The 18,954-nt window shown below is 41.0% G+C and overlaps 1 protein-coding gene across 2 annotated transcripts in view; it reads left to right on the top strand.

Annotated features, from left to right (window-relative positions):
* Adamts18 (ADAM metallopeptidase with thrombospondin type 1 motif 18) overlaps nt 1-18,954 on the top strand; it is a 143,073-nt gene that overhangs the window by 98,674 nt on the left and 25,445 nt on the right. For both annotated transcript variants that reach the window (XM_036189116.1, XM_036189117.1), the window contains exons 14-16: nt 4,455-4,585; nt 5,707-5,830; nt 6,430-6,674. In XM_036189116.1, coding sequence (XP_036045009.1) covers nt 4,455-4,585; nt 5,707-5,830; nt 6,430-6,674 — 500 coding nt within the window. The remainder of the gene's footprint in view (nt 1-4,454; nt 4,586-5,706; nt 5,831-6,429; nt 6,675-18,954) is intronic.

Here is an 18,954-nt window from a genome sequence, read left to right as displayed (position 1 = left end):
CAGAGGCAAATGTGAACATTTAGAAAGGTGTGTCTCAGGAGAAAATAGTGGGAGGCCTGTAGCTGTTTACTATTTTTAAAAAAGAAAGAAAGAATATACGTTTTAAAACATTGAAATCAAGGTATTTTAGATTTTCTTGAAATTGCTTCAAAGAATACATCTGTTGTTGTTATTTTAACTTTTTACTCTTTAGGGGCCCACCACCCAGCTCCCAAATAAATACATGGAGACTTAGTCTTTCTTATGAATGCCTGGCCTTAGCTTGGCTTATTTCTAGCCAGTTTTTCTTATCTTAAATTATCCTAGCCAGACTTTGTTGGCACACGCCTTTAATCCCAGCACTTGGGAGGCAGAGCCAGGTGGATCTTTGTGAGTTCGAGGCCAGCCTGGTCTACCAAGTGAGATCCAGGAAAGGCGCAAAGCTACACAGAGTAACCCTGTCTCAAAAAAAAAAAAAAATTTATCCTGTCTACCTTTTGCCTCTGGGCTGTTATCTTGCTTCTATATACTTTTTTTTTTTTTTTTTTTTTTACTTCTTACTCCATGGCTTACTGTGTAGCTGGGTGGCTGGCCCCTGATACCCTCCTCTCTTCCTTCTTTTCTCGCTCCTCCATCATCTCTTCCCAGGTTTCTCCTTCTATATGTTCTTTCTGCCTGCCAGCCCCACCTATCCTTTCTCCTGCCTTACTATTGGCCATTCAGCTCTTTATTAGACCAATCAGGTGTTTTAGGCAGGCAAAGGAACACAGCTTCACAGAGTTAAACAAATGCAACATAAAAGAATGCAGCACATCTTTGCATCATTAAACATATGTCCCACAGCATAAACAAGTGTAACACATCCTCAATTACTATTCCACAATACACATCTATGCAAGATCTCAGAATGTCCTAGGATCTCGGCTTCTCAGAGAGACCTAGCCCACACATTCTTTTGTCACTTTTGTTCTCTAAAGCCTTTGTCCTGCTTTAGTCTTAGTATGTGTTCACTGTTAAATTTTTATTTTTTTATTTTTATCATGTGTATAAATATTTTACCTACCTGTATGTTTATGGACTTATAGACACCATGTAGATGCTGAGAATTGAACTCTGGTCCTGTCTTCTTACTGCTCTTAACCACGAAGCCATCTTTCCAGTCTCAAGCTTACTTTGTTTGTTTGTTATTTTCACAAGAACTTCAGGTCCACAAGGACCAAGCCTTGGTACATCTTCAGCATGTTTTGTGTCCACAGCATCTAAGCAGGCTACTTAGTCTATACTTAAGGACTAGTTTGGGGAATTTGTTGTTGCCTTTTTTAAAAGGATTACAGAGTGTCACTCTACAGCCCAGACTAACCTAGAATTCTCAGTCCTCCTACTTTAGCGGCTTGAGTCCTTGGATGACAGATAACATACATGGCTTTAATAGCTGTAATTTTTTTTTAGTGAATGCATGAATTCCAGCTGTCCAAGAGGGACACATGCTCCCTGTATAAGTGACAAGTTCTCTATCAGTACAGGCATTCAGTTGGGGGCGAGTAATAAACAGGGAAGGACACGACCCTGCAGGTTCCAGCAGACAGCCGATGGGATAGGCCACACTGCTATTTCTAACATCCAAAACTGCATTTTCTCTTGTGTGCCCACTCCTGCAACCCCATGTTTCACACATACAATTCTTTCTCTGAGACTATGTCCTTCTCTCTGCTGTCTTCCTGTCCTCTGGATTCTTGGGTGTTCCTTGGCCTTCACGTGTGATTCATTATCTATAGCACTAAGGCATTCTGCTCTGTTATTACCCACTCTGGGGGTTCTGTGTTGAAATACAATGGGGATGCTAGGAAAGCCTGTAGCTGGGAAGATGCCTTGGACTTCAGTGTAGCTTCACTATTGCATGGTAGACTTTGGTAACCATGTACAATTTTAGTCACTCACTCTGTGAGAATTTGTTGCCTGTCTCCCCAGAGTGAGACAGCACAGTCAGGGCTTTTGTTCTCACCTCCTTCTCCAGATGTAACTTAGAACCAGAGGGAACTGACCACTATTTGGAAATCTGGCACATTCCTACAGTTTAAGAACAACAGGAGAAGGCCAGGTGGAATAGCACACATGTGTAATTCAGCACTTGGGAAGCCGAGGCAGATAAGATGCCCTCACTTGCTTTTCACTGCTGTGATAACCATCCTGAACAAAAGAAACTTCGCTAGAGGAGGGTTTGTTTCATCTTGTACTTCCAGATCCCAGCCCATCTTCTAGAGCAGTCAGGGCAGGAACTCAAGCAGAAACCATGGAGGAACAGCTCTCTCTAGCTCATGATTAGCCTGCTTTCTTATACTGCCCAGACCTACCCACCTGGGGAATGGTGCTGCCCACAGTAGGCTAGGCCCTCCTGTATCAATCACCAATCAAGACAGTCTCTGGAAGACATGCCTAGGGGCGAATCTGATCTGAGCAATTCTTCAGTTGAGGTTTCCTCCTTCCAGGAGTCTCTAGGTTGTATCAATTTCATGCTTAAAAGTAAGCAACACAGAGGGCATGGGTCAGAAGCCAGTTTGGGCTACTGTAATGAGACTGTCTCAAAAACAAAGCAAAACCAAAAGACCATGGGGAAGGCTTTGTCATAAATGGAGATCTTCTCCCCATCAGTGGTGAACTTCTCTTTTATCTTTTTCATTCTGCTTTTGAAGGGCAAGGTCATGCATGCCTGGAAAGCTGTACTAGACAAAAAAAAAAAAAAAGCTCTTATTAGAACTTTTAAAAAATTTCTGGGACTGGTAGAGAAAAAGACACATACATATATACACACATGTGCACACATACAAGCACACACCCATGCACACACACCATCCAACTCCTTAATCTCATTTATAAGAATTAGAAGATATTAAATAAAGTTGTTATTTGAAAAATAAAAACATTATGGTTGAGAGAAAAACATTTTATCCACCCATGCATCTACATATTTTGACCACAGTAATATATTTTTCTCTTATGGTTTAGTTTTAGTTTTGCCTTCTGTTGAAGGGTTTTGTGAAGCAGGACTGTTTGTGAACTGTTTACACATCTGGGTGAAACTGTTGTTAGGGATATCACTCAGCGTCGCCTACGGAAGGTCCCATGTGAAAAACATCATCTGGAGCTGCTGGCCAAGGACAGCTGTCTCCATTGAAGGAATTGGCTGTCTTACTCCTTCCAGATAACAAGAGCTCTATAACTACATTATTTTTTTTCTTTTTTCTATGATACTAGAAATTTCTCAGGAGATTAATGATCAACACAAAATACTTTTTTAGCCTTTAGAATTAGCTTATTTGCCCTTTCTATTACTGACATTTTAATTTGATGTTTTCTTTTATAAACATGGTTGGCTACATGCTTTTGTTTTCGAGGTGTATCAACTTTACCTTTTTACAGGCTGTATAAATATATATAGGGATCCAGTCCCAAACCAAAATCATCAGACTATATAACCCAAACTGTTTGTAAAAATTAAAGTCTCATTAGAACACAAAGATACCGTTTCATGTATCTGCTGTCATTCATTAACTTCAGAGACCCCAAAGTCTGTAATACTTAGAGTCTGGGAGGCTGGCTGCTCAACCCAGCAATGCTGTACATGGTAATGATTCCTAAAGATTAGGAATACAAAATTCTTAGGTATCAAGCCAAACATGGGGACACACACCTTTCATCTCAGTACCTGGGAGGCAGAGGCAGGTTGATGCCTGTGAGTTCAAAGTTAGCCAGGTCTACATAGACAGCTCTAGATCAGCCAAGGCTGTACAGGGAGACTCTCCCTCAAACAAAACAAAACACAGCCCACAATTTTTTGGTATCTGCTGTGGATGTCTTTCTGTGTGCTATGAATATGTGTTGCTCTGATTGGCTGATAAATAAATAAAATGCTGATTGGCCGGTAGCCAGGCAGGAAGTATAGGTGGGGGTAAACAGACAAGGAGAATTCTGGGAACAGGAAGACTGAGTTAGCAGATGCCAGCCTGCCATCCAGGGAACAGCATGTAATGGCACACAGGTAAAGCCACGGAACACGTGGCAACATATAGACGAACAGAAATGGGCTGAGTTTAAATGCAAGAGCTACTCAGTGGTAGGCCTGAGCTAATGGCTGAGCAGTTTTTATTAATATAAGCTTCTGAAGGATAATTTTATAAGTGACTACAGGGTCCGTGGGGCTGGGCAGGACCAGAGAAAACTTCAGCTATAGGTATCAATACTTAATTGGCTTTTTATAGGCTGCCAAATGGAATTTGACTTTTGAAAGATACATACATGTGGTCTTCTGCGCGCACACTCACACACACACAGGCACAGTCACACACAAAGTTACATAGAATATTGTCTTTGCTCCCCATAGTTTTCCAAGCCGATTTCATTGCTCTGTCTGGTGGCCATACCCGTTGTGCACACAGGCTAGTCTTGACTGAGTCCCCCTTTTATCTCTCTGCCTCTAGAGGAAGATCGATGTAAACTCTACTGCAAGGCTGAGAACTTCGAGTTTTTTTTCGCCATGTCTGGCAAGGTGAAAGATGGGACACCCTGTTCCCCACACAGAAACGATGTCTGCATCGACGGGATTTGTGAAGTAAGAGGACTTGTCTGCCCCAGGCTGTGCAGTCAGGCTTGGTCTCCTGTGTGCTGTGAAGCTGGCTGAGAAAGTCCCTGCAGTGTACACTGGGAAGATGGACAAAGTGTCCAGCTGCCATGTGCACCTCCAAGGTCCTCTTTCGAATGACCCTTTCATTTCCTGCTTCAGCCACTTCCCAGCCTCAGGGATGGTGTGTAGGTTGCAGCCAACTTTGCATCGCTATAAAAACACAGACAGAAATAATGTTGTCTCGGCACCTGTTTACCAAGCACATTCCTCACATAGTAGACCCTCAGAAGTGCAATGGGGATAGATGGAGCTGTCCTCTCTTTACCGTTCTCTCTCTCAGGACTCACTGTCCCTTGCACTTAAACTTTAGTGTCAACACTTCATCCTTTTCCATGGTATGCGTGTGTATGCTTATACATGCTCGGATGTGTGCATGTGTGTTTATATGCACTTGTGTGTGTTTGTGTGTCTGTGCTTATTTGTATGCATATGGGTGTTTGTGTGTGTATATGTGTATATGTGCATGTGTATGCATACATGTATGTGTGTGGAGGGAATCTGAATATATACTGCTCAGCGTTTTTATGCTTCATCCATACAGTTGGCCTATCTGGTAATAGCCCATGACTCTTCACTCTAGTTTCAGAGAGGTGGAGTCTAAGCCTGAGATCAACTGTGCAATGTGATCAACTATGCAGTCTCTTGAAGAGGAAGAGCCACCTTCCTTAGAAGGAAGTTGGCCACCAGTAGATTGCCCAGGGTCCCAGTGGTTGACCCCCACCTGTGTGCACAGAACCAGCACTCATTAGAATCAGCAGGTTAAAACAATAATAATATACTAAGGAAAAGCCGTAGAGTTAAGAGTGAGATGTATGGGGAACTTCCAGGAGAGCTGGAAGGGGATAGGGATATACAGAGTCAAAATACAGTGTATACATGAATGACATTTTTCGAAGAATAAAGAATTATTTACAAAGAAAGGAAAACTTTGAGCCCCAGTCTGACTTAACAGTCCAGCTGCCTGCTTAGCAGAGCTGCCTGCCTCCTGTGAGTCTTCATCACTGGCTTTGCTCATCTTCGATTTCTTCCCTTGCTTTTGTTCGCCACAGCCAGTGGGATGTGACCATGAACTTGGGTCTAAGGCAGTTTCAGATGCATGTGGTGTTTGCAAAGGTGACAATTCAACTTGCAAGTTCTATAAAGGCCTGTACCTCAGTCAGCACAAAGCGAATGGTAAGAGCTGCTGCTGTTCCCTCATCTATGCTGGCAGTGCCCCACTCCTGCCTCTGAATGGGAAGGGGACTGTGGTTATCTCATCCTAGCTCACCCGACACCATGTGATAGCTTTTTGTCACATGGCAAGTTTCTTAGGGTGAGTAGTTTCATCTATACATTGTACTTCAGAAGTATGTTGAGTGCACCACAAAATGGTTCAGCAGAGGAAGGCACTTGTCACCAAGCCTGGTGACCTGAATTCTATCCCCAGAACCCATGGAGGAAGGGAAGAACTGACTCTCAAAAGTTGCCCTCTGGCTTCCTCATGCATGGATACATACATACATACACATGCACTCATACAGGCATGTGCATTCATGCACACAGAGAGAGAGAGAGACAGAGACAGAGACAGAGAGAGAGAGAGACAGAGAGAGACAGAGAGAGAGAGAGAATAAATCTTCAAAACAAGAAAATGAAATTGTTGATCTTTTTACTTCATAAAATAGGGGTGAATAGTCTCAAAGGCACTGCACAGCTCTGGGCATTTCTAGTCACTGTTCATTCTCCAGTCTACAGTGTGTTAAATTCAAAGAGATTCTTCTCTTTCCATTCAGAATATTATCCTGTGGTCACCATCCCACCTGGGGCCCGCAGCATTGAGATCCAGGAGCTGCAGCTTTCTTCCAGCTATCTTGCAGTTCGAAGCCTCAGTCAAAAGTATTACCTCACTGGGGGCTGGAACATCGACTGGCCTGGGGACTTCACCTTCGCGGGGACCACGTTTGAATACCAGCGTACCTTTAACTACCCGGAACGCCTGTATGCACCAGGACCCACAAACGAGACGCTGGTCATTGAAGTAAGCTTGATTCTGATGCTGATGCCTCTTGTGGCTTTGACAGCAATGGCTACGACTTGGGGAAACTCAGAGGACTGCCTTTCAGCTCATTGCCTCACAGGGGACCATGCTGAGTGCAAGGAGGGAAGGGCAGTTGGCAACTCTGTTTTGAGGAACTGGAGACAGAAGTCAGAGGGGCCTCCAAAAGGTTTCCTTGTTTACATTAAGAGTCTCCTACCACTGCGCTAGCCTGGGAGTGCCCAGGAATAGAAAGGGGATACTCAGTAGACAATTCTGTGCTGTGTCTGCCATTTGGAGAGTCCATTGCAGCTATTCCCAGCATCTGTCAGCTAGCTGGCCTAGGGGGAGGCTTCTTAGTAGAGAGAATGCTGACTTGAGCATCAGCAGGAGTTTAGTCATAATTTTGTAAGTTGTAGCTTCCCCAGAGATTAAAAAAAGGAAAGAAAGCAAAACCTATGAATGGGCCATGGAAGCAATAAACACAGCCAGCATTTCTCTAAATAAGTATGCAAGATAGATATCCTACGCACATTTCCCTGAGTCCTCTGGGTCTGCTCTCTTCCTGTTTGCAAAAGGGAGCTGAGGGTTTGCTCTCCAAGGACTGTAATTTGTTCCGGTGTGTGTATAAGTGGCAATGCTTACCATTTGACAAATACGCGCATAACCAGGTACTCTTGTTTGTCATTTTGCACTTCAGTTTTTTCCCTCCGCAGTTAGAGTAGAACGCTTACTGTCGTTCAGATTCCTGCGACTGTCACCAAATACCTGAGGTAATCAAGTTACACACAGAAAAAGGTTGTTTTGACTCGGAGATTCCAGGTTCCAAGCTGTGCTCGGTCTGGCCCTGTTGCTCTCTCTGTGTCTGAGGCAACACCAGGAGTATGTTGTGGGAGAAGATGGCAACCAGGAAGTGAAAGAGTTTAGAGTTTTCCTGCCTGACCCAGTCAGGACAAATCTCTCTTACCCACCAGTCCCACAGTCGCTCAGACCCAACCAAGAAAGCACACAGAAACTTATATTGTTTACAAACTGTATGGCCGTGGCAGGCTGCTTGTTATCTACTTTTTCTATCTTAAATTAACCCATTTCTGTTAGTCTATACTTTGCCACATGGCTTGTTGCTTTTCATGGCGGCGGCTGGCGGTGTCTCTCTTGTCCTTCTACTTCCCAGAATTCTCTTCTCTCTTGTCCCGCCTATACTTCCTGCCTGGCCACTGGCCAATCAGAACTTTATTTACACAGAGCGATATCCACAGCAAAAGAGAAAGAAGAAGGGTGGAGCCAGAAAATCTCACCAAGGATTCTTCTCCCCCAGTGACATAACGTCCTCTGATTACGGCCCACCACTTTCAGGTTTTGCACACACCACTACCACTACCCAGCAGTGTCACAGACTAGGGACCAAGTCTCTCACACAGAAAAGATAGGGGGCGTGAGCATGAAAAACAGTCAATAGCTTCCATAACCCACAAAGCCAGGAGAAAGCAGAGGCAAATTTGAGTCCACATCTTCTCCATCCAGGAGCTTGAACTCTTTGCCACAGTTGTCTCTGCTCAAACAAAGGAAGCAGATAATTTGACCGAGCTGCTTCTAACACTGTTCTTAAGGCTGCTGTGGACTCTGTCTTCCTGTGGCTAGGCACTGTGCTAGTAAGTGCTGTGCATTAGTTTCTCTTTTGGATTTTGGGGGAGATGATGTATATGTGTGTGTGGGGGGGGGGCGGTGATGTATGTTAATGTGAGTGTCTGCACAGGACACGTGTGAGAGCATACATGAGGTCAACCAACCTCAGGTGTTGTTTCTCCAGTGTCACCCATCTTGTTTTTGAGACATGCTCTCTCACTGGCCTGAAAGTTGTGAATTAGGTTAGGTTGGATAGCCAGCAAAGTGCAAGGACCCATTGGTCTGCCTCCCCTGCTCAGGACCACAAGTGTGTGGCACCGTGCCCAGCTTTGTTTATGTAGGCGCTGGAGACGGAACTCTCGTGTCCATGCTTGCCTGGCAGACACTTTGCCAACTGAGCTTTCGCCACAGCCCTTCATACTCTGGTTTCTTGAATGTCCACAGCACGGCATAAAGTAGGAGGGGTTTTGAGACCCCCTTCTACAGATGAGAACGCTGAGCCTCCTGGAACTTGTGTAATGTAAAAATGGTAGGATGGAGAATGGAGCTTGGGTCTTTCTAACTCTGCTTACCCCACACCAAAGATGCTTGAAAGGCCTGGCCACTGGTGCGGTAAAGTTTTCCCAAGGCAAATCTGCACCACTTGATCTAAAAGGTTTAGAAGCTCTGCAGAGGTGAGGAGCTGTGGGAGTAGGGTGCTGAGCTACTCAGAGATGGTGGCTACTGAGATTATTTTTAAAAACATTTAAAATGAACTCAGGGCCTTGCATGTGCCAGGCATACACTTTACCTCTGTGCCACAGACATGGCCACCTTGTCCACACTTGAATCCACATGATCATTGGAATACACCCAACAGGCATAAACCAGTGGCAATTAGAAGGCCACTATGAAAGCTGAATGTTAAGACTGATGATTTTTGCCTAGGATTCTTATTTCATTCTCTCTGCCTGGTGAGTATTTAATCTATCTGCATTATTGTGTCTTTGGCATGCTTAGGAAACCACTCTACACTTGCTCCTACAGGCTTTGAGATACTGCGTCCCCCATCCTGTTGGGGTCCTTTGGTCAACTTTGTGACTGGCAAAGCTGTTTCCAGAGGCAGATTCTTCCTCTGTAAACTGAAGCTGCCTGATCATTTTCCTCATTCTGGGATCAGCTGGATGAGATCATACTGCTGTGATGTGGGTGGTGACCATGTGCAACTTCTGATGGTTCTGTGATGAAAGCAGTGAGAATGGATTCCCTTTGCCCTAAGTGGGAGTTTGGATGCCATGTGTGATGAGTTATTCTGAGCGAATTTACATGACATCTTGATGTTTCCCTAATGGATTCTTAGATTTGCCAGAACTGTAGAAGGCTGAAATGTGAAAATACCCACTGTGTTAAGCAGCTGTTACTTCCTCTGTGTTCTACACCCTGAGCATAGACTTGGTTCCTCACTTGACTGCAGACTAGATGCAAGTATACAGCTGGGGATAAAATGATAAATATATATATATATATATATATATATATATATATATATATATAGAAAGAAAGTAAGTAAGTAAAAAGGAAAGAGAGAAAGAAAGAAAAAAGAAAGGAAGAAAGAAAGAAAGAGAAAAGGGGAGGGAAGGAAAGGAAGGAAGGAGGGGAGGAAATAAAAAAAAAGAAAATAGAAGAGAAGAAAAGAACGAGCAACCCTCCCTGGTATTATAAAATTTAGCATACTGGAAAGTATAGAGCAGTGTTGTACCATCAGCAAGCACTGACTTTGGCAAGCTCCCTGAAGGAAAATAAATCTAAAGGAAGCAAATAGAAGCTGTCTCTGGATTTAGGGGTTGGTAGAGAAGAGCCATCTAATGTGAAAACTGAAGCATGTGAATGACCAGCCAAGTGCGTGGGAACTTCAAGACAGGAGGTAATTAGGAATAATCTTAATGCCGGACAGTGGTGGCACACACCTTTCATCCCAGCACCTGGGAGGCAGAGGCAGGACAGGCTCCAAAACTACACAGAGAAACCCTGTCTCGAAAAACCAAAAAAAAAAAAAAAAAAAAAAAAAAAATTAACTTAATGCTTCAGACTGAGAAGTTGTTAACTCCTACCTAGCCAGAGTATGGTTATGAAAAGAATGTCCTGAGGTGTGTGAGGGTACAGTAGGGAAGCAGAGAACAGTGAGAGATAACCCATTGTAGTTGGAGACCTTCTCTCCAGCCCCTGGCAAGCCCTGTTAGTCTAATAAAATAAACACATAGACATTTATATTATTTAAACTGCATGGCCACTAGCTCAGGCCTATCATTGTCTAGCTCTCACTCTTCTATTTAGCCCATTTCTATTAATCTATACTTTGCCACATGGCTTGTGGCTTACCAGTACCTTACATCTTTTTTGTCATGGCGGCAGCTGGCGGTGTCTCTCTACCCAGCCTTCCACTTCCCAGCATTCTCCTCCTCCTTGTCCCACCTACCCTATCCTTCCTGCCTGGCTACTGGCCAATCAGTCCTTTATTTATTTTAACCAATTAGAGCAACACATTTGACTTACAGAGCATCCCACAGCACTTCCCCTTTTCTTTTTTTCAAAAAGCAAGGTTTTAACTTTTATATAGAAAATTACAGACAACAAAACAATTATCAAGCAAGAATTACAGTTACAATGATAAAGAAAACATCCTATCTATCTTATATTGTGAGTCTAAGGTTTTATATCTAACTTATCTTTTATCATAACTGAGGAAATTATAACTATCTAGTCTTCAACCATACCAAAGACCTCAGAAAGGATATAATATTACCTGAGAACCGGGAGAAGGATGCAAGCAACTTTTGGGAATCTTGCAGAGAAGATAGAGACAGCTGGCAGCCTGGACAGTCACCTAATGTTCCTTTGTAAAGTTCGGGCATTTGTCTTCAGCCCACAGGGCTAGAGTCTCTTGGTCACTTCTCTCAGTGTCCTGTAGAATGTCTGGCAGTTTCCTCTGTGAAGCAGGAACCTGAAGGACCATTTTGTTAAGGAAAGTTCAGTGGTCACCTTTCTATGGGTCCTGCATGTCCAGTTGATCAAGCAGTCCAGGCAAGAACAGTTTCTTGCCCAAATGGCTATTTTTACCAAGGTGAAGATAAACTCCATATGAAGTGTCTTCAGTGCCCATCCTCCTCTCTGAAGTAAATTGGTGCTGCCAGGAGCAGACATGTCTCACTGTCCAGAAAGTCTAAATTTTAAAAATATTTTAAATATTCTGTAGACCTTTGAAGTGTTTGAAGATTACCTGTCTATCTGAAATATATCTATGTATACCTAAAAAACTTAACATGACTATAAGTTTGACTATCATAGAAGACTAATTGATCTGTATTTCTTAATTATCCATTACAATCTAAATGACTTTCATAAACATAATACCTCAAACAAGAGTAGAAAAAAAAAAAATATATATATATATATATATATATATATATATATATACAGTATAACAAAATTAACCTTTAAGTTTGTATCAATAGACTAAAATCTATACCAATGTAAGACATTTTAAACAAGTTGTTGTTTTTAAAAGTAAGTTCTTTAATCTACCCTTTCATCCTATTATATCTGTATCATATGTCCTTTTTTTTTTAAGAAAGAGATCACATTTATAATCAACCTGATTTAAATAAAAATATTGGTTTTTCTCTGTCCCACATCAGAGGGCTCTTTTGGGACACAAGAATCTCTTAAACTTTTTTTTTTTTTTTTTTTAGCAATATGCCTGGATTTAGAGAAGGAGTGAGTCAATTTCATCTCTAAAGCCAGCTTGGTAATTTGGGGGATTTGGGTGTAGTTTCTCTTACTACTTACTGCTGGAGGAGGGGTGCTGTATCTTATGGGGACACAAAGAAAATTTTAGGATTATGGAGTAGTCCGTGAGGGTAAATCCTTTGAGTCAGTTGTCTTGAAACCATTTTGGATGTTGGATCATCTGGGCCATGGTGTCATTGGAGACCTTTCAGGGGGTCTTGGCTGATCAAACCTGATGTATCTTAATCTGGAACAAATCCATAGCCTCTTGCTTTCTGTGGAAACAAAAGCAGAGACTCTTTTCCAAAGCAACATATCCTTATATCCAAATTTTGAAGTTAAGGGAAAGGAAAGGAAAGGAAAGGAAAGGAAAGGAAAGGAAAGGAAAGGAAAGGAAAGGAAAGGAAAAAGAAAAATCTGCCATAAGGATGCCCATGGGAAAACCTGGTGTAGACAGTCCCCTATTGAGACTCCCTTCCCAGGTTATTTTAGGTTATGTACATTGACAACTAATGCTAACACTCACACCATATGGATTCTGCTATGTGACCCCTTAAACATTTGCTGATGGGCTAAGAAGACAGTTCTAAAGCTAACCATCTACAACTTAACATCTGAAGGTTAGAAGTGCAGGCTTGACTTGCTAATGGAACTAGGGAAAGTTTCTTGTTTTCTGTGTCCCATAATGTACACATTTGTAAAATGGGCAGATCATGATTGCTGTTGTGGCTCTTGTAAGAATTACTTGACATAAGTTTGGTGCCCACATCATCACTTTTTGACTTTGAATGTATGACACACGTATTTTAAGAAATTAACCCTACACTTCACACCACAGTGAGCAAACTGGTGGCCAGAGGCCAGATCCATCTCTCATTTCACATAGCAATAAAGCATAATGGAACAATGCCTTCATATCATGTGACTTCTTATAAAAATGTGGTTTTAAAAAATATGTTTTAAGAAATGTCTGGCACTGGCAGACACTTGAGTTTGCAAGATTAACCACAGAACTTGGTCATTAGTTGGCCTCCTGACATCTCCTACACCAAGGGTCCTTAAACTTTTTTCACTTTTGATTCTGTTTCACCTGAGAAAACTTTAAGTAACCCTAGGATATAGGTATATAAAACAGGTATGCCAGTTACACAATTATAGATAATAAATTATAACATTATTTTAAAATAGTTCTTTGCTATATTAATAATTTTACCATTTATTAAAGGTAAAAATAAATTTGCTTGCTGTCATAGTTAGGTTTTTATCAGCATGACTTGGCATACCTCAGCTGAGAAATTGCCTCCATCAGATCATCCTGTGGGCATATCTGTGGGGCATTTTCTTCATGAAGGATTAATATGGGAGGGCACAGCCTGTAGTGGGCAGTTCTATTCCTAGGGAGGTGATCATGTTCTGGATTATATAAGAAAGAGAGCTGAGCAACAAGCCAATAACCAATGTTCCTCCATGATTTCTGCTTCAGTTCCTGCCTCCAGATACCTGCCTTGGCTTCTCTTAATGATGGATTATAACCTGCAAAACGAAAATAAACTCTTTCTTCCCTAAGTTGCTTTGATCATAGTGTTTATCACAACAGAAAGCAAACTAAGACACATACTCATGAAGTGGATATCCTTATTTTTTTTTTCATTCTTTTCAAAAAATCATTAATTCTTTGAGAATTCTGTGCAATGTATTTTGATCATATCTTCCACTCCCACCCTTAACAGCTTCCAGATCAACCCTACTTCCTCCCTCTAAATTTAGGATTCTCTTTTAAAAAATAATCCACTGAGCTGGGTTTTTGCTGCACATATATTATAATTTCACTTATTTTTTTGAGATTATAATTTAATTTCAACATTTCTCCCTTCCTTTTCCTCTCTCCAAATCCTCCCATATACCCCCTTGCTCTCCTTCAAATTCATGGCCTCTTTTTCACTAATTGTTACTGCATGAATTTATATTCCTAAACATAACCTGTTCAGTCTGTATAATGCTACCTATACATGTGTTTTCAGGGATGATTGTTTGGCACTAGATAACCCATCTGTATGTTCTTCCCTGGGGAAGAGTACCTCTCCCATTCCCACCTTTCAGTTGACTGCATAGTTCTTTGTGCAGGACTGAGGCCTCATGGGCTTTTTTCTGTTGGCTTTGGCATGTCCATTGGTGTCATCCTTGATCAGTTAACATTTGGGAAGTCATGTTGGTAAGAACTTATGGATGTAGCTTCTAACATTCCTAGGACACATAATCTTACAGCAAACTCCCTGATCCCCTGGCTCTTACAGTCTCTCCACCCCCTCTTCCACCATGTTTCCAGAGCCTTAAGTCTAGTAGTGCTTTGTAGATGCACCCATTGGGACTGGGCTTCACAGTCTTCATTTTGATTGGTTGTGGTTTTCTCTGATGGCCTCTGTCTATTGCAAAGAGAAGTATTCTTGATGAGGAGTGAAAACTACATTCATTTGTAGGTATAAGGACAAATGTTTATCTGCCATTGGAGATTATGCTGGTTTAGTAAATTAGTGATTGTAGATCCTCCTCCAGTAAACATTACTTCATATAAAGAACTATAGTTTGGTGGACTATTTGGTAGTACAAGGTCTAGATGATCTTCATTATTGTTCAGAGAGTTGATCAATATTTTGATTTTATAATCATCAAGGCTGAAAACACTGCTTCACATAAATATGTGGCACAAAATTTTAGAAGCAAAATTAGGGCCAGTTAAGAAACTGTTGGAAACTGGCCTAATCATGTTAAAATTAATGTAAGACATAGAGCCTTGAACTATCCTTCTCTGGAACAACCAGAGAAGGATATCACTAAGCAAATTTTCACAGGCAAAATTGTGTTGAATAAAACAAAGACAATAATAATAATAATAATAATAATAATAATAATAATAATAAAAGGAAACCAAGCTAAAAGGCTCTCAGGGCTTCTTCCATGGGCAGCCGGAAGCAAGAGTGAGTCATTTCCTGATGAGAAATGGTCTTTTTACTACTTCAAGACATACAATGTTTTGAATTTCATTTCCCCCTGCAGTTTGGTTCATGAACACAAAACCATCCCAGTTTTTCACAGTTCTGTTTATAATTAAAGCTTCACTATTAAACAGATCTGCTCTGCAGAAAAGCCACAACAGAGACATATGACAAGAGACGGCAGGTAGTGTGAGAGGTGGTGTGACTGCGCTGAGCCATCCTGTCATCTGTAAAGCCTGAAGGTCCCATTGTGTGCACTGATCAAATTAAGCAGACTCTGATGTGCTGTTACTAAGAATTTCACCAGCCTGAGCTGTGTCTCTTTCTTATGCTTTGTCTGATCTCACCACAGCTCCATAGCTCAGTCAGCTGCGGGATTTAACCCTGACAAAAACTACTCACTATTTGGTTTCTTCCATGGGTACAAGATTTTAACCAGTGTCTAAAAAGGGTTTGTATCTTATGAATGTGAATGTTTTATCTGCATGCATGTCTGTGTACCATGCAAATGCTTGGTACCTAAGAAGGCCAGAAGAGGGCATCAGATCCCCTGAAACTGGAATTACAGATGGTTGTGAACCACCATGTGGGTGTTGAGACTCAAACCCAGGTCCTCTGCAAAAACAGCCAGTGCTCTTAACAGATAAGCCATCTCTCCAGTCCTTTAAAAATAATTTTAAAGTAAATGTGGAGTTTTCTAAAACTGGTCAAGTTCATCCATCTGTATGTTCCTAATATAGACAGCTCCTTAAACAGTAACAGCCATTTTATCAGGAGACTGTTGAATAAAGTAGATCTAAATAAAGTCATAAAGTCATATAAATATGTGCTATATGTTCAGTTGACTGTGCCATGTTCTTAAAAGTAATTTTTAAATGTGTGTGGTGTGTGTGTGTGTGTGTGTGTGTCTGTGTGTACATGCCTGAGTATAGTACAGTGCATGTGTAGAAGTCAGAGGACAACTTTAGGAGTCAGTCCCCTCTTTTTAGTTCATGGGTTCTGAGTATTGAACTCAGGTCCTCAGGCTTGGTGGCAAGGGCCTTTACCCACTGAGCTATCTTACCTGCCCCTTAAAAATAATTCTTACTACACATAAAGAGAATACAAACTATAGTAATATTTGTAGTCATACAATGTTATAGAGTCACCAGCATGAAGAAAAGTTACATTTTCTGGCTATTTGTTTTCAAAGTCTTACCTTATGGTCCTATTTTACTACTAGATTCAATGAAGTGTAAATTAATAGGCTAAAAATATAACCTGACAGACAAACCACCTCCATGGAAATTTCAATAATTTCAATAATTAAAGACATACTGTAATTTTTAAAGCAGCTACAGATTTGTATTAAATTTACAAATATCTATGAAGCTTTGAAATACATATGATAACCTAATATTTTATTTGTTTTATCTTTTTAAATAGATCTCGTTCATTTGAGTTTGTTGTTCTCGGAGAGCATTATCAAATTTCTGGTTAGTTCTTTGTCTGTTTTTTAAGATTCATTAATTTATGTATTTTATATATCTGAATGTTCTGACTGCATGTATGCCTGCATGCCAACAGAGGGCTTCAGATCCCATTATAAATGACTATAAGCCAATATGTGGGTCCTGGGAATTGAACTCAAGACCTCTGGAAGAGTAGCCAGTGCTCTTAGCCCCTGAGCCATCTCACCAGCCCAATACTTCTGGTTAGTTTTAATCACATTTAATTCTTTCCAAAAGTAATGGCTTGAGGTTATTTTTTTTTTAACTTAAAGTTATAATACATCAGGCTGAGGAGATGGATTAGTGGGTAAAGTGTTCGTTGTGAAGACCTAATTTCAGGTCACCTGAACTGTCAGGAAGCTGAATGCAATGATGAGTGTCTATAACTCCAAGGCTCCTACAGCCAGATGTGAGGCAGAAACAGGAGAATTCTCAAAAGCTCATAGACCAGCCACCTTGGTGTGTGCAGGGGCAAACAAGAGACTGTCTCAGTAATGGGGAAGGCAAAGACCAACAGCCGTGGTTGTCCTCGGACCTCCATATAGGATCATGGTTCCAGCATAACTGTACCTACACAAATATGCAACACACACACACACACTCAGAGGAGAGAGAGAGAGAGAGAGAGAGAGAGAGAGAGAGAGAGAGAGACTATAGTAAGTAATAAATTATATTTTCCCTAAACTAGACTTTATCTTGATGTACAAGTGATCCATGGCATTATTCTTTAAAGGAAGTTAAATAAAGTTCACTTTCTTTTCCATATAATATGATGAGTTGAACCAAAATGAATACTTCGGGAGCCAAAAATATGTTCACTCCAATATAAAAATGTGGAATATGTTTTACAATCCTGTGGGATGCTGAAATCAGAATGTGGGAACGCACCAAAAAGAAAAATGCTGTTCCATCCACAGAAAGAAGTCTATGAACAAAAATCCTCTTCTAGCGGATTAAAACCATGGCATTTTCCTAAGTCCTTGTTACAGTGTAAACGTCAACAGAAAGCCCTGGTTGCCGGACACCAAGGGCAGCACTGTGAGCATGACACCACTGTTTCTCACTCATGTGTATTACATCATTACCTGCCATGATTCTAGCAATGCCCCATCTCCAGCAAGCTTGAGATGCATGAGTCCCCGTGACTATCATCAACATGACTTGTTCCTCTCGATCTCCTCTTGCTGTCTGGTTTTAAATACATTAAACACCTGTTGGCTCCTATTCACTACCTAGGTCTGTCTTAGATACTGACGATGCACTAGGGATTAAAATGCAAATTACATTGCCCAATCTTTATCATCTTAAATCTTTTAAAATATTTTTACTTATTCTTTGACAGTTTGTAAAACATGTGTGATACATCTTGATCCTATCCCCAACCCAAAATAGTCTCCTACCACTCCTTCTGGAACCCACACCAAAAAATATGCCACTTCCCTTCTACCTTGGTGTCCTCTTTTTTTGTTTTTGTTTTTGTTTTTTCTTTTTCATTATAACCCACTATAGATTTAGGTCTTTCAAAAGCAATACTTTTATTTATTCTTTGGAAATTTCATACATTTCGATAATACCATTTCATCAGATCTACCCATCATTACATACATCCCTTCAACTTGCCCAATGCCACCGTCCTATCTTCATCACAATTTCACGTCTTGCTCTTTTCTTTTGTTATTAATCCCTAGTCCAAATAGTGCTGCTCATATGTACATGGATGGGGGGCCATCCACTGGGACATAGGCGACCTGCCAGTGGGCATGTACCCAAAGCTGGGTGACTATCTCTCCCTCAGCAACTCTATCTCTCCTGATCAGCTGTGGAAAAAAAAATATAAAGAACAGAACTTTGGTACATGGATCCTATACCTTTGCAAAGCTTCGTGGGCAAGACAGAAAACAGCTGTAGAGGTACTTGGCAATCAGGCTAAATGATTCCTATATGATATTAATTGTATAGCTTAGATTTTCTGGGTTCCAGTTTGTCCAGGAAGTCCTTTCAGTACCCGAAACTCTGCTTTGTCACCTAGTGACTTATTTCTCTTTGTGGCTTTCCACCACTGACATAGTATTCATAACATTCTAGAATATGAGGAGAAAAAAATTTAAAGCATGGAGCAAATGACATTTCATGTTCAAACTTGTTGGTTTTCTGTTTGTTGCTGTTTTTGATATTATAATTTTATTACAACATTTATCCCTTCCCTTTTCTCCCTCCAACACACCCTTCCCCACTCTGTTTCAAATCCCCCAGTATGTGTTATCACCATGATAGTTGATGATCCCTAAGAACCAGCCTGAGAACCAGACTGAGTAAAATAACAACAGCAAACAACATTTAAATTCATGTACCTCTTTGTTTTTAAATATGTGTATTTATGCGTGTAAGTATGTATGTGAGCATGTGCAT

The sequence above is a fragment of the Onychomys torridus genome, chromosome 5, assembly GCF_903995425.1.
Source record: "Onychomys torridus chromosome 5, mOncTor1.1, whole genome shotgun sequence".
Classification (NCBI taxonomy): Eukaryota; Metazoa; Chordata; class Mammalia; order Rodentia; family Cricetidae; genus Onychomys; species Onychomys torridus.
The sequence above is the reverse complement of the archived record's forward strand: the minus strand, read 5'-3'. Positions and strand labels throughout refer to the sequence as shown.